This window comes from Abrus precatorius, unplaced genomic scaffold (genome assembly GCF_003935025.1).
Source record: "Abrus precatorius isolate BTA unplaced genomic scaffold, Abrus_2018 Scaffold10, whole genome shotgun sequence".
Taxonomy (NCBI): domain Eukaryota; kingdom Viridiplantae; phylum Streptophyta; class Magnoliopsida; order Fabales; family Fabaceae; genus Abrus; species Abrus precatorius.
Genome location: NW_020874292.1, coordinates 8082548 through 8098113, shown reverse-complemented (window position 1 = coordinate 8098113; position 15566 = coordinate 8082548). Strand labels below are relative to the sequence as shown.

Below are 15566 nucleotides of genomic sequence, written 5' to 3'. Positions count from 1 at the left end.
GCCGAATTTATGTTTGATATTATACCCTCTTGCATTCATGGGCCAAACAGTAAGATATCATGAACTGCCTTAACTACATACATAGATAGGTACAGGGCCACTCTTTCTCAGAAACAAAAAATTGGAAAAAGAAATCCTTAATTCGATCACTATTTATAATTATGTTTTCTTTTATTTATTTTAATTTGAATAGTTTTAGACATTTTTTCCAGTTATTTTATGTTAGGATAATGGTGATATTATGAACGTTTGACAGTGAAAGTGAGAGTTAGTTTTATGACGCATCCAACATTTTTTTTAAAAAAAAATTAAACAATTTTAAATCCTATAATACTTTATCATTTATTAATTTAAACGAGTAAATAGCTTTTCATGTTTTTGAAATATTACATAGACTTATTTATAAAGTATTAAAAAATTATAAGGAAAACGTCGTTGAAGGATGCAACATTTTTCTTTTAAATTAACTGTATCGTATAGTGCACCGCGTTTTTATTAGAAATTTTTATACAAATAGATTGGTAGAACAATGGAAAACTACATGAAGGTAAGAAATTGGTTAAACATTGAATTTAAGAAAAATAAGAATATATTATCTGATGACACATTTACAGAGCGCCAAGAGCCAAAAGCTACAAAATCTATAAATTCTAAAATAGACTTCGACGAATGTCCAAAGGAAATCAAAAGGGTAAAAGAAAAACACAAAACTATGGCTTTTTTTTTTTCTCCCTACTATTTTTGTTTTCTTTTGGTTTGATAAAAATTACAGCTTTGGTGTAACTGTGAGATTCCCGGGGGTTAGTGCTCCTTACGGAGAGGAAACAATACTTGTCTGTTATCTGATGTTCATTTCATTTGTATAAATCTTTCCTAATTCATGAATTTCCGGCAGTTTGGAGCTTTACAAAGGCAGGGAACTTTGAATTCATCTGGCTCATCAGGATCAAACAAGTAGTCATACCTGCCCAAAACAACCAATATCAACTCAAAAGAAAATGCAAATGCACACAACACATGCAAGAGACACGTCAACACACGTGCATGCAAGCATGCGCTAATACAAATTGTAGATATGGAGAGAGAATACGTTAGTTCATCGCCGGAAGACACGTTGGTCTTAGCAATGAGTACAATCCGGCTCTCCTCATCACCCACACTCATGATCCTTGCATAGCAATTTGGCATACACTGTATCAAGATGAACCAAAGAAAAGGTAAGATTGATTAATCAGTATTGACAACAAGGAGTGCATGTTTGTGAATGCGTTTTTTAGCAAAGTAATTGCTTGTTTTATAAAAGCTCTCTCAAAAAATTGGTAAAAAAGAAGTGATTATTTCTCTAAAATAAGTTGAACCAAACGTATACTGACTTGTACGAAGATCAATTAAAGTTATGTTGACTCACAGAATGATTAATCAGTCGTGCTATATTTCCTTTATCAGTGGCATCTACCACTACTTCTTCACTTATCTTAAACAGCTGCAAAGATAATAGAATGAAATTTTAGTTTGATATTATTTAAATAAAGATAAGACCAGAGTACTTCAATTAATAGGCAGACATTAGGGAAATAACTCACATAGCAGTCTTTCCCTTCTGCTCTATAGCGTGCCTCCCTCAGATCTGCAACGCTGCGTCTCACTTGTTCACCACGATATTCAAGAACCTGCAAAGGATTAAATCATGCTCATTGTTGCATCTGCTAATGTTAGAATTACGTTAAAATCATAATGGCAGCAAAGAATGATATATTTTGCTAACATATGAACCAGGAACCAGTTCAGAAGAATCCTCAGGACCGAAACAATCACATGCACAAGCGAGGAAACTGCAATTAAACTTTGGCTGGCTTTGCATGATTTTGAATGCTGGTGTGCTATTCAAAACCATGCCTACAAATGAAGATTTTTTGGAAGGGTTCCCATAATGCGCCTCAGTTTTATACATATAGAATATAATAGATCAGTTCTGCTATACTTCCAATTCCTCAGGTAGTCCAACACCTCATGGGTCTTCATAATCAAGGTAGTTAAAATTGGAATTTTACTTTAAATCGTAAATGAAAGTGAAAGTGAAAATCGAAAATCGTAAAATTGTAAATCGAATTGTAAGATTTTATAAAATTAATATATATGATATAAATTCATATTATTCATATAAAAAATCATAAATTAAGGGAAAAAACCTTCAAGTCAGTAAAAGCACTTAAACAAAGTAGCACTCACAAATCATAATTTATTCCATAAGAATGTAATGCATTGACGTGAGTAAAAAATAGACCAGAACAGAGAAGATGCAAGAACAGCAACACTAGACTTGAACTCAGAGCAGAAGCACACTGCTAGGTTTAGTTGCAGACTAGGCTGCACGCACTAGGAGGACTGTTGAATGTTGACAACGATGTTAGGGTTCAAAGCTGCTAGAGGCAAATTGGATTCCATAAAAAGGAGATATATGAAAAAAGTATCAACTATGATAGGGTTCAACAAAAGAGGCTTTGTGAGGAATTTTCAAAATTGAAGTGAAATCGTGAAATCCCATGATTTGAGGGATTTTACAATTCAAATCGGGATTTTACAACGATTTTACTCAACCAGGATTTTATCCATGATTAAAATCAGTGAGACTTTCAAAATCGTAAAATTGTTACGATTCAAATTGGGATTTTAACTGCCTTGTTCATAATACTAAAAAAATATATCTTCAATTGATGATTGATCAACGCACACAAGCAGATACTTAGATATGGCATTCATACCATTTCTCCTTCTTGAATATTTCTACGTGCAAACAGGCCCCATCCATGTATGCCCGATCTACCAAAGCAAACGCGTTCATTTTCGGTTCTCTGGAATCATACAAGAGTACCCCATAAAACAGTCAGAAATTGAACACTAAAACCAATAATCCACCTAAGAAAGAGATGATTTACCTGCAAGTGGTAAAGGCGTTCTCTGAAAGAAGAAAATGCCTGAGGTTCCTGTACCACCTGTTTGAGGGGAAAAAACATGAGAAAAAAGGCAGGAGGAAAAGAAGGGGGATACAGTTCAAATCTTAAATTCAAGCTAGAAGAAAATCAGATATAATTTTAAGAAGACAAAAGGTTTACTCTCGGTGTATTTAAACTCTGTATTGCATCTAAAGGATGATGGTAGTGACCCCGCACTCGAAGAGAAATGGCTTCATCTGCTGCTCTCTAAGAAGTGGAAAAAATAAAAAACAGAAAAAGTTGAACATTTTAAAAGTCCAAAGAACATATTAGAGGGAATAGTATTAGTGAATAACAAGGTCCCCAAGAGAAGCATAGAAACAAAGTAATCAAAGCAGAAAAGCAGTAACCATGATGTTTCATGATACACACCACATACAAGTTTGCATCCATGCAAGTGGCAGCAGCCATCACATTTTGGTGTAGTATTAGTTGTCAGCAAAATATATAAGATACTGGTAACACAAATTAAGTAATAATATATTTTTAATGTTTAAACATAAATATATTTTAACTGGAAATATAAACAGGACAATATAATAAACATCAGAGACACTGGTGTGTTGTTTAAGTATTATCTTACAATCGGCATTCACCAACATGAACAACAATTTTTGCCAATCTACCTTTTTGGTAGGGTTTGTTCTTTGAAAGATACGGCACCTAGCAGCAGAGAACGGGTCATGCTCAGTGTTATCAATAGGAGGGTCTTCTTGCTTTATTCTGTTAGATGAGATTAACCTTGAACCAGTTTTTTTCTTAGTTTGGAGAAGGCTTTTAGTTGAAATGACCCCAAGAGGGGTCTGCATAATCAAAACAGTGTCTGGATTTGGAGCCCTGCAAAAAAGAATAGACATGATTAAGACGAAAGGCTGGAAATAAGATTCAGATTACGGAGAATTTCAGATAAAGCTATATATGTGTAATCACAAAGAAAGACATTGTTCGGCAAACTGCAAACCCTACAAAGAAAATGAGAGAAAAGGATAAAGTAGGATGGTTAATCTCTTTCATAGATGTAATCAAGGAAATGCATACCTGTGGTAAGCACAATAAGAGACCATTTTTGTTGTCTGCCTTCCATTTTTCTCTAAACAATGCAACTGCATTTAATGGGGAGAAATTTAATTAAATATTGCCCCAGATAAAACATTCAAGAATATGTTAGGGCTCAATAATCTCAGTAGAATGCAGAATAAAGAAATAGGAAAGGCAATTGGACCAAAATGAATATAATACTCCACACAAATCCTACCCAATGTCATCCCTAGAAAAAACAAAGAGAATATGACAAATGAATTCTGTTAATAGAACACGGAATGAGCAAGGAGAATTCTCTGTAAGGGTTACCCTGTTCCCAACTGAGTGTAATGAATTCAGTTCTCTTACAATACTGTTAAGCTATCATAATTTACAATTGATCTCTCCTTTGTAACCACCCAACTGACTAACTAAAAATCTATTGAGTGAGCATCTAACTGTTGTAACTGCCCTAACTGTTTTTTGTTCCTTCTAATATACACTTTCCATGTCATTTCCTCCTTATATGGTCTAACAAAATACAATAACAATCAGAGTCTTATTCCACCAGACAGGGTTTGGCACTTATGGCTACATGGATAAATTGATGCCATCGGACCCTATCAATAGGTTGATCCATGTTAGTGTTTCTTATTCTTATTGGAGACCAAGCTGAAGATGCATGATTCATGAAGGAAACTAGCGAGTAACAGTAATCAATCATCAACTTGAATGACTGAAGCTAAAATCATATATGCTTAAATCAGGGAAGTAAATAGAAATTTTCCATTTAAGTTGTTTAAAATTAAAGAAAATTTCAAATCATAAGATACCAAGAATCTAAGTGAATCCTCACCTCCATTCGATAACCAGCCCTTGATGCACACATGGCATGGAAATAAGTCGAACACTTGCAACATTGCGTGCATGAACCATGAATTTGCTTACAAATAACACAAATCTGAAAATTCAAATAATGCAGACTTTAGATTGCATTTGTCAGAATGGACCAAAAGACATCTAAGGGTGATCCAATGCATGAGGCTCCCATCAACTAGGATTTGGGGAGGGTAGATGTATACAACTTACCCCACAAGTGGAGAGGTTCTTTCTAGGATTTGAACTCATGGCCGTGACCTCTAGGTCACTAGGCAACAACGTTAAACGTTGTGCCAAGGCTCATCCTCACCATGAGACATCTAAATGATAACAATATTACAAAATCCAGAGGCTAGATAATTTCCTTTATACCACACTCAATGAACAAAATAATCAAATAAGATAGATACTATTCAGCTTTATAAAGTGGTGCGAAGAATTTTTTAAGCGTGGAATCTGCAAAGAATAAAATCACTTCCCTGGTGACTAGCATTACTTAATAGGAGAAATTTTTAGTAGCAGCTACCTCACCTTCACAAAAGAATTTGATGGAATACTTAGAATACCCAAAGCAGGCTCCATCTTCTCATCACTAGCAAAAGATACTTCAGGGCGAAACCAAGCACAAGTGACATGAACCCATAATGTGTCAACATCGGTTGGCTTTAGAGCACCACCTGGAAGTTCAAAAATTGTTTTAAGAGAAAAATATTCTTGACATAAAAAACAATGCCAAGATAGAAACATATCTACAAGCTTAATGATAATAATTTGTAACATTTTTGTTATATTAAAAGCTCTAATTATGATTTGGCCAAGCATGATCCAATAATAGTACAAAAAAGTCATATATGCTTACAATGGATCATAATATACTCATAGTAAAAGGGAGTTTGGGGGTTGGGGGGAAGTCTCAGCCATGATGAGTAAAATTGAATTATAGATGTATATGGGCTTAAAAAATAAAGTTGTGCAATTACAAAAATAAATTGTACATGATTGGGTGATAATGTAAAAAACTTTTACACATATAGTGGATCGAATTAAACAAATAGTGAAGTGAAAAAAATATTCTCAGCCAAGAATAATAAATTGGTTCATATGACCATACAAGATAAAAAAGAATCAGGCAGGAAAGCTCCAAAAATAGATATCACAACAAAAGTGAGTCTATATCATACACAACCTCCAAAAAAAAAAAAAGATGACCGTATGTTTTACCATATGGTATATAAAGTGGTCTTATGGTATAGACTTTATATACCATATGTTTCAAATATTTTCAAAGACGGTAATACCTTTTACAGGACAAAGACAACACTCCCGCTTGATGTCAGGTGTTTCACAAGCCTTACAAACCCAAGATGTAAAGTCTTGGACATTTCTTGCTCCGTAGCATTCTTGATGAACAGCTATTTGACATCTATAAAATATATGATTCATTTGTGAATTAATTAAAATGCACTTCATCACACACAGTGAAAATAGAGCAACCACAAAAGTCTTGCTTCATAGTTCAAGCTAGTACAAGAAAAAGATGCTCGGTTTTGTTGGCAAAAGGCCTGACTTATATGTGGTGATGCAAGCCTGTAACAATGATAAGTCAGTATGGCAAGCTGCCATACATATAATTGAAATCATAAAGCAATGAGCATATTCCAGTCAAATGCACTACAACAAAGCACTGGAGGAACTTTCACTATATGATATCTCAAAATACAGACAAATATTAAATCCAAGTTAAGCACTATATTTATTGGCTAAAAGATCTGTAGATACATGCAGCAACTTGTTCAAATCCCTATGTTTATTGGTTGAATATTGACCAAATGAATAAATAACAAAGTGAAGATGCTGTATTACCTGTTGCAAATGATAATTTTGTTGTAGTCCCAGTCTTCAACCCATCTACAAACAGCACAGCGTTCTGTAGTCCACTTAGCATGAACAGGTTCATACTTCTCTGTCATAGCAACAGTTAGCTATCACTACAAGAACTTCATACGGCAACCTCATCAATTGAGAAGTTATGCGAAAGGAATGAGTTAAAAGGCACCTCGCAAAAACGTAAGCAATTTCTGCTTTCTTTCTTTTAGAGAAGGTTTTTTAGGTTTGACAGAAACTAAAGCACTAGCATGGAATTCTGCCAACTGCAACATCTGAGAAGTCAAATCCTTTGTATTAGTTTTGTGTATCCTTACATCTTAGAACAAAGACACAACAAATCAGCAACCTGTGTGTTCCTTCTTCCAAGTGTCCCATGTCATACAAATACATGAGACTAATATTTTGAGTTCCCGGTCTCAATAGGCAAGTATCATTAGCATTTTGACACCAAAGAATGCAAAATTCAAATAAAATGTTGATATTGACATATAAATATATTATCCAATAAATCTAAGACAAAATCCATAAGATGGAGAAAAGTTTAATTAATAATACTAACCAGAACAAGCCCATAAGTATATTAAATGTGTAAAAGAGGGTGGTTTGACAATTGAACAATCTTCATAGACTAAAGTAACCAGTAAGTAGTATTATATTTTCAGCACAAAGGGATGGGAATATCAGGCACCAAAATTAATAATAATAATAATATACAAACCCATTGTTCCAGCGGAAGCATGGAGTCTTTCACCCTAATACTTGTTCTCCAATTCCTTAATTTGGAACCTGTGTGTCGTTCCCATTCACTAAGTGCTTGCTTTTCTGTTCCACAAAACCCACACTTGCACACAACTCTGAAGAAGAAGAGCACACATCATGAGCAAAAGAAAAAGAAAATCATTTTCCAATCTAGAAGCAATAGAAACAGCACATTCAAAATTGGCAATTAATCAATTCAGAAGATGGTAACGTAATTCCTGAATGATAAGCTACATTAGACATTTGAAAGGCTGACCTAGCACCTTATGTATGACTAAAACATAGTATATCAAATATTGTCCAGCACAAAGTTTGGTGGAAATTTGATTGACACACAAATTGATGAAACTTTACAGAAATTCCAAAAAGAGTTTCTCTTTTTGTAGGAAAAAAGAATCTCATTAGCAAACTAATGCTACACTTGCCTCATTTAAGAGCAAAATTGCTAAGTTTGATTATACTGAATAGTACTAATTGCCAATCTCAAAAAGACACTAATACATTACTACTTGATCATAGTTATCCTGGATAACAGCACGTTGCAGTCAGGTCTAAAACTGCTACAGCAGGATAGTGGAAAGCAAGATGAGCACTATTTTAAATATTATAACTCAAATTAAATAATTTAACCACATACTATGAAGCCTCTAGTACAACACGAATATGATATGGTAGAGATGCGGGGATACGCGAAAAATTTGAAATTCAAGATACGATACAGTTTAGATACGTTAACATGAATTTAAAAGAATAATATACTTTATACATATACAAAATATTTATAAAGAGATATTTATAATTCATTTATATTAATATGTTATATTTGGATATCTATGATCACATTTTACAAAAAAAAATCATAATTGTCAATAACGCCCGAGTGCAGGGTGATAGCGGTGGTACGTGGTGGAGCAGCCTTCGGCCGCTACAGATCTGGCATAGCGGTGCTTTTGTTTTTTCGTCGCGGCCATCACAACCAATAGCGGCTGTATTTGTAGCCCAAAATGCAGCCATTCGTGGTGTAATAGTGCCATCACAAGGAAAGATATTAACTTTCCTTTTCAACCCTCAAAGTGAAGGAATTTTAGGGTTTTTTATGGGTAAAAAAGACTTTTAATATTTAAGAAATAAGCTGATTTTCCCTTTTTGCCCTTATGATGACACAATCTTCAAGTTTTTTAAGGGCAAAATAGTCTTCTCACTTTTCGGACCTAACCCACTTTTCCCTGGGTTTTTTTTCTCCCTTTCTCTCTTCGACACCCCTTCCTCTCATCTGTATTGTTCTTCTGCTTTGCAACCCCACTTTTTCTGCACAATTTTTCTTCTCCCCTTTCTTTATTAGACACTCCCTCACGAGTCGTTCATTTAGGGCAACTTCTTTGGCAAAAGCTACTTCCATTCTTTTCTCTATTCTATGATTCCATAGCCCCTCAACTCTCTCTTCAGCTCTAGAATTCCACAAAAGAATTCGTAGTTCTATCCATAGTTATCAATAGCGGCCGCTATCATGACGGAGCGGTGCAGTCCTCTATGGTGACCCTATAGTATTGCGGTTCAATGTCACGGCTGTCGCACTGCGAATAGCGACAAAAAATTGTAGAAATTGCCGTTGTAGCGGCCGCTATGCTGTCTTCCTTGAAAATTCCGAATCTGCCTTCTATTTTTTAACGTTGGAGGCTTTCAAGGGGAGACAATCTTGAGATTTCACTATTCTATGATTCCATAGCCCCTCAACTCTCTCCTCAGCTCTAGAATTCCACAAAAAAATTGGTAGTTCTATCCATAGTTATCAATAGTGGCCGCTATCATGACGGAGCGGTGCAGTCCTCTATGGTGACCCTGTAGCATTGCGGTTCAATGTCACGGCTGTCGCACTGCGAATAGCAACAAAAAATTGCAGAAATTGCCGTTGTAGCGGCCGCTATGCTGTCTTCCCTGAAAATTCCGAATCTGCCTTCTATTTTTTAACGTTGGAGGCTTTCAAGGGGAGACAATCTTGAGATTTCGCTATTCTATGATTCCATAGCCCCTCAACTCTCTCCTCAGCTCTAGAATTCCACAAAGAAATTGGTAGTTCTATCCATAGTTATCAATAGCAGCCGCTATCATGACGGAGCGGTGCAGTCCTCTATGGTGACCCTGTAGCATTGCGGTTCAATGTCACGGCTGTCGCACTGCGAATAGCAACAAAAAATTGCAGAAATTGCCGTTGTAGCGGCCGCTATGCTGTCTTCCCTGAAAATTCCGAATCTGCCTTCTATTTTTTAACGTTGGAGGCTTTCAAGGGGAGACAATCTTGAGATTTCGCTATTCTATGATTCCATAGCCCCTCAACTCTCTCCACAGCTCTAGAATTCCACAAAAAAATTGGTAGTTCTATCCATAGTTATCAATAGCAGCCACTATCACCGCAGAGCGGTGCAGTCTCCTATGGCGACCTTGTAGCGGCTGTTGCACCGCGAATAGCGACCAGAAATTGCGAAAATCGCCGCTATAGCAGGGCCTTTAAGGGGAGGTAATCTTGAGATTTTGCCCCCTCCCCCCCTCCCCCTTTTATTTTCTGAATCTTCTCCCTCCCTCTCACAAACCCTAGCCCCTCAACTCCTCCCCTCTCAGCTCTCCTTTCATTTATCCTTTCATTTCCTCTCTCTGTTTTCTCTATTTACACGACTGGAATGTGACCTTCATCTCGGGCGAGATTTCTAACAAAAAAGGGACGTTTTTCGGTCATCTTCTTTGTGTCCGGTGAAGCCTCTAATGTGATCCAGATTATTGAATCATTTTCTTCATCTCTTGTCGCCTTCTTCAAGGTCAGTGAAGCTTCCAACATCACTCAAACATCTAAGCATTAGAAACTTAAATTTATTTAGTTCTTATATTTTGTTGTTACTTGTTATTGACATTTGACATGTGTTATGTTTTTAAACTTTTACTTTTAATCATTAATATTGCATGTTTTTAAGTTGGGTCTTAAATTTATATTTTTCAGCATATATATGTGTGTAACTTAATTTATATGGGTATATTTATAATGCCTAAAATAGTGATCATCTCACTATCTACTATCCCGCTATAGCATTTTTGGAGTCAGCCGCTCCGTGTCGCTATCCGAGATTAACTACTATGGTCTATCCAAAAGAAATATAGAAATATCACAAAAAGAAGGTCATGTCTTTATACTATTTAATTCTATCTAAGCCGTATCAGATAATTAGGAGCCGTATCCCAGCCATATTAGGTTGGAAATTAATTTTTAAAAATAAAATTATATATGCTTTTGAGATACGTATCTAGATGTATCGGTATCGGATACGTGTTCGAAACAGATACTTTGGCTGTTTTGAAGTATATGGGCTTCATAGACCACACATATAAATACTAAAAAATCAAAATTAAGGAAATCCGTGATAAATAATAAGTCAGTTTCTACACACAATCACCACAATCTCAGAGCATTAAGAACATTGTATTGGAGTAAAAAACGGAAAGATGATGGTGAAGTTAATAGAAAAAGAACACGTTATATGAAAATTAGCAGAATGAGAACTGGATTTCTGAAGGAAGAATAAACAGCATAAGACAAGAAAAAATAGTCCTGTAAAGTGTGAAGGAACAGAGGTCAAAACAAAGGTAAATTCTTTTGTGAATGGTAAACAAAGAAGGCTTTCAAATCCTCTTATATTTCTGAAACTAAAAAATGAACTCGAAAATAAGGCTTTCAAAATTTTACCTAAAAAATCCCTAAACAACATTGTTTTATGCATAAAAATAAGTTTTTGAAACTTATATCATTGTAGCACTGCTACAGTGCACGAGAAGCCACTATTTTGGCAGCTTTGCTCCGCTACTTTGCTATAGCATCATTGTAGCACGCTATTGACTACTAATGCTTATGACACCTTTTAAACATAACTAATTATAAGTGATAAATAACTAGAGCAATTTTAAAATTTAATACAACTTTGATAGCCACAATAAAGAACAGAAAAAACTTCTGTCAAATACTTTTGAAGGATTTTGTGCTTACAAATGAAGGCTTGGAAAATATATGCCTTCTACACTATTGCAGAGAACAGTGACCTTATTTGGAAGTACAAGCTGCCCATTGTTTTTGTTACACCTGTACCAAAAGTCTCCACTATAGTTAGAAAAAAAAACAAAATATATAATAAAAAGTGTCATCTTTATAAAAAAATGCCACAACCATATCTTCAACATACTCTTCATTATTGCGTGAATTTCTACATGATTTAAAGGATTCTGCGTGAATTTTAGCCAATAACAAAGAGTGCATTGCTAATATTCCTCTTAATTTATGATACCAAATAAATACATTCTAAATTTGTAATATGAACTTGAATCACAACCAACAAGCTTCAGGAGAATTTTACATGGAACCATTAAGACACAAAGCCAGGGCTGGAGGAGATAAAAAATGAACCACAATAGACTTACTTGACTTTTGGCTGTGATTTTTCCGAATCAGATAACTCAAAATCAAACTTGGCTTTGCAAGTAGGGCAGTAATAATCAGTGCCTTCAAGATTCTTCAAAAACGCAATATACCAATCAGCAGAAAAAACCAAAATGTCAATTAATGAACCTCAAATGATGAGAAGCTACAATATTAAGATATCGGGTAATGGATAAACCTTGAAAAGGTTGCTAGAAATTTTGTCGCATTCTGCGTGCACCCACACTTTACATCCATCACAGCGGACCTAATCCAGAGGGGGCATCCACGAAGGGGTAAAAAATCAACCACAATACAAAGCAATAAAAGTCTTTGACCAGAAAACAATAATCTTGATCGGCTAACAGATTTAACTAACTCACCCAGCTTCCACTATCCGAATGATTCCAAACCTTCTTGCATATGCCGCAATAATGTTTTGATTTTGTTAACTGCCAAAAGAAAATGATTTAGAAGACTACAAAATTTTCTAAACAAGTACAGAACTTCAATTATAACGCTTTCATTCCAGACTTAAATATAAATTGTTAGAAGAAAACGGCAAAATATGCAAACCCTAGCACATGTTCTACAAAGGAATTGGCCACCAGGACTCGAATCCTTTGTTTTCTTAGACATCTTGTAAGGAAGGCTCAATCCACAGGCTTCACAAGGTCGTGTCTCTTTCTTATCAAATAAATCCTGCAATGGAAATTCAAATCAATGTGCTATTAAATTTGACCAAACTTCAGCAGAGTTTGTTAAAGAGATTGTCGTAGCATTCATCACTCTTGCACTTTTGAAGAGTAATACTTACATAATTAGAGAATAAAAAGATAATAAATGCCAAATCTATTAGTCAGTCTTGGGCCTACAAATGTAAGAAGAAACTAAAGGTGCTACAGTTAATTTTCAGTTGCAAACTAAGTTTATATTATCATATATCACAGCTTTCCTTAAGTGTCCCTAAATATGATGCACAAGTAACTGCCACTGAACAGCTAATAAGCCTGCAGTTTCCCAAATGCGTGGTAAAAGAAGAAGAACAAGCCATGTAGACAACTTACTTGGTTCACAAAGTGATATCCTGCATATTGGTTTGAACCACTGACCTCCTGAAAGGCTTTCAGAATAGAGTCATCATAACCATTGTTACCAGCCGCTGTATTTATATCTGCTATCAACTTCTCTGTGAAACCCTGCTCTGCCAAAAATGCCTCCTCTACAGCAATTTGTAATTCAGAAGGATTATAGTCACTCAATTCAGACAGCCCCTGAAACCTAAACCAAGAAACATCATGCCGAATGAGCAAAGATTCTTCCACAAAAAAAAATTGTAGTTTTACAGAATGTAAACAAACAGCAACAACCAACAACTCCACACCTGTCTACATAATCCATAAATGGAAAAATCATCCCATGCTTCACCCATGCATAGTCCTGTTCAAATCATCAAAACACAATAAATAAACAATTCCTTAAATAGCAAAGAAGCTCCCCATACAGGAAGCAGTTCATAGTCACACATGACATACCCTTTGATTTTCATTCCCTGCATACCCAAGAAACATAACACAAGCTGCATCAGCTATACAAGACCTGAGGACCAACTCAGGTGCCTGAGACATAGGATCAATAACAATGGCGGGCCAAAAAGGTTCCTTTCTCCCTGCTTTGGCCCATACTATATCACCAGCATAAAAATCTTCTGGTCCAAACAGACCATCTTTCTTCTCCACATTCTCCTTCAAAACCATCTCATTCCCCATCAAATCAACTCCTTCCACCTCCAAAAACCTTCTCTCATCTTCCTCAACCAACACCTCTCGCCTCAAGGCCAATGCACCACGCAAACTCGAATACTTGCTCCTATCAAAACTCTTATACCTCACACCAACATCATCCCCACACAATGCCGAGTACCTACGAGTCTTCGAACCTGTTTTCTCGTCGTTTCGCCCTTTCTTTGCCTTTTGATTGCAAATTTTGGGTGCCTTGAAGCTGAGCTTGTCCTTCTTGCATTCAAATTCATCATCAAAATCAGAATCACGCATGCTGCTACTCTTGCTCTCTTTCCTCCAATTATCAATAACCGAGTCATTGAAGCGCGAAGGTAAAACCTGAACTCGCCCCCTCGAAGTTCGAACCAGTGGTGGTCGTTGAACCGGTTCCTTCTTCGCTCTTACGGCGTCGTTTTTCGAGTTCGATTCCACTTCCCCGGGGGAGCACGAAACTTGGGTGCACCACGACGCAGAGAAACCCTTCTCCGACATGCCGGTGCTAAGCAACCCATGTAAACTCACCGGGATTATCCCGGCAGCGACATCTCCAAGAAGGTTCAAAGGGTAGAACCCGTTGGTCTTCCTCTTCTTACGAGCATAAGAAGACTCATCGTCTTCACCCACCGGGTCACTGAGTTTTACCCGTTTCAAACTCGGCATTTGGGATTTCAAGTTTTTCTTGATAATCATTGTTCTCGCCCCGGGTCCAAATTACAATCGCCGCATTAAATTGAAGCCACGGGTTGCGTTAAAATCTAAACTTTTAGAACCCCAGAAAGTAAAATTTCACTTCCGAGGCCAGACGTATAAGACACACCATAAACCCTAATTTCGAATTGAATTTCAAGAAACAGAGCAACCACTGAAGCAAGAAGCAAGGGCGAATTTTGAGTAGGTAAAGGGAGAGACCTGACAAGAGGGTAAAAGAAAGTGACCGAATTGAGTGCAGAAATGCCAGAAAACCTGATCGAGAAGATCGAATGAGCAGATTGGAAGAAAGAGGGATCTCTCACTGAACACAGAGAAAGAACTTCAGAAGAGAAACGTAAACGTTATTTTTATGCGAAAGTTTTTAAGACAAATTGCAATGTAATTTGTATTTTTCTGGACGTAACAAAAAAAATTGTAACGTACGACGCTGTTTTAATTTAGGAAATTTTTAGAGAGAGAAAGGAAGAGGGTACAAGGTAAGGGATGACAGAGTAAGTTTAGAGAGAGAGAGAAGCCTCGGCGTTATCTCAAGTGTGTTTATATGTTGTTGTGTAGTTGTGTGTGATGGGGCCAGAAGCTAACTTGCGCCTTACGTGTTGGTAGCGCAAATTCTTCTGCCAAGTCGTGAGCTTGGTGATGATATTCTGGTTTGGTTTGGCATCTTGGGCCGGGTTTCTTGTGTACCATTATTAGTATAAGCTTTCATATAATTGCAATGGCTATGCCATTTTTGAGTCAAAGTTGCAAGCAGAGGAAGACTGGGGTTGCAGTGGATCACCAATTTTGTTCCAAGAATTTTGGAGCCATAATGTTCCAATTATATATATGTGCCAATATACGGGAAACATGTTTTTATCGTAATGTTGCTGTTGTCGTCCTTGGATTATGATGTAGCATTTTCTATGGTTTTATTGTCGATATTGTTGTCCATTTTCGTCTAGGTTTGGGACTCGGAAATTTCACTGCCACCATAGCATAAAAAAATTTGTTCCATATTTATAGCAAGTTTTTCTATTTTCCGGTGGGGGAGGTTGCAATAATTTTTTTGATGAAATGAAAAATTGCATTTCGTGAAATTTATTT

General features: G+C 36.3%; 1 protein-coding gene across 3 annotated transcripts; it reads right to left on the bottom strand.

Annotated features, from left to right (window-relative positions):
* Positions 1–545: 545 nt before the first annotated feature.
* On the bottom strand, positions 546–15285 carry LOC113853254 (histone-lysine N-methyltransferase ATX4). Of its 3 annotated transcripts, XM_027483778.1 has the most exons (24): positions 13859–15285; positions 13527–13798; positions 13376–13431; positions 13059–13272; positions 12568–12693; positions 12375–12443; positions 12191–12259; positions 11994–12085; positions 11566–11658; positions 7498–7633; positions 6949–7051; positions 6756–6855; positions 6191–6315; positions 5424–5569; positions 4870–4974; positions 4032–4096; positions 3620–3830; positions 3114–3200; positions 2937–2993; positions 2763–2852; positions 1584–1670; positions 1409–1483; positions 1091–1191; positions 548–964 (listed from the first exon to the last, which is right to left on the bottom strand). In XM_027483778.1, exons 1-24 carry the CDS (start codon positions 14460–14462, stop codon positions 874–876), a joined length of 3174 nt encoding a protein of 1057 aa, XP_027339579.1. In that variant the 5' UTR covers positions 14463–15285; the 3' UTR covers positions 548–873. The 3 variants fall into 3 exon arrangements, with proteins under 3 accessions (XP_027339578.1, XP_027339579.1, XP_027339577.1); XM_027483777.1 differs by having other exon boundaries at positions 546–964; positions 13527–15285; XM_027483776.1 differs by having other exon boundaries at positions 557–1191; positions 13527–15285.
* Between the last annotated feature and the right edge of the window lie 281 nt (positions 15286–15566).

Coding starts and splice junctions, on each gene's coding strand:
- LOC113853254 (XM_027483776.1), bottom strand. CDS start 14,462: ATGATTATCAAGAAAAACTTGAAATCCCAAATGCCGAGTTTGAAACGG. Junction 11,659..11,993: donor AAATCACAGCCAAAAGTCAA/GTAAGTCTATTG, acceptor CTTTTGGTACAG/GTGTAACAAAAACAATGGGC. Junction 2,853..2,936: donor AACGCCTTTACCACTTGCAG/GTAAATCATCTC, acceptor GTATGATTCCAG/AGAACCGAAAATGAACGCGT.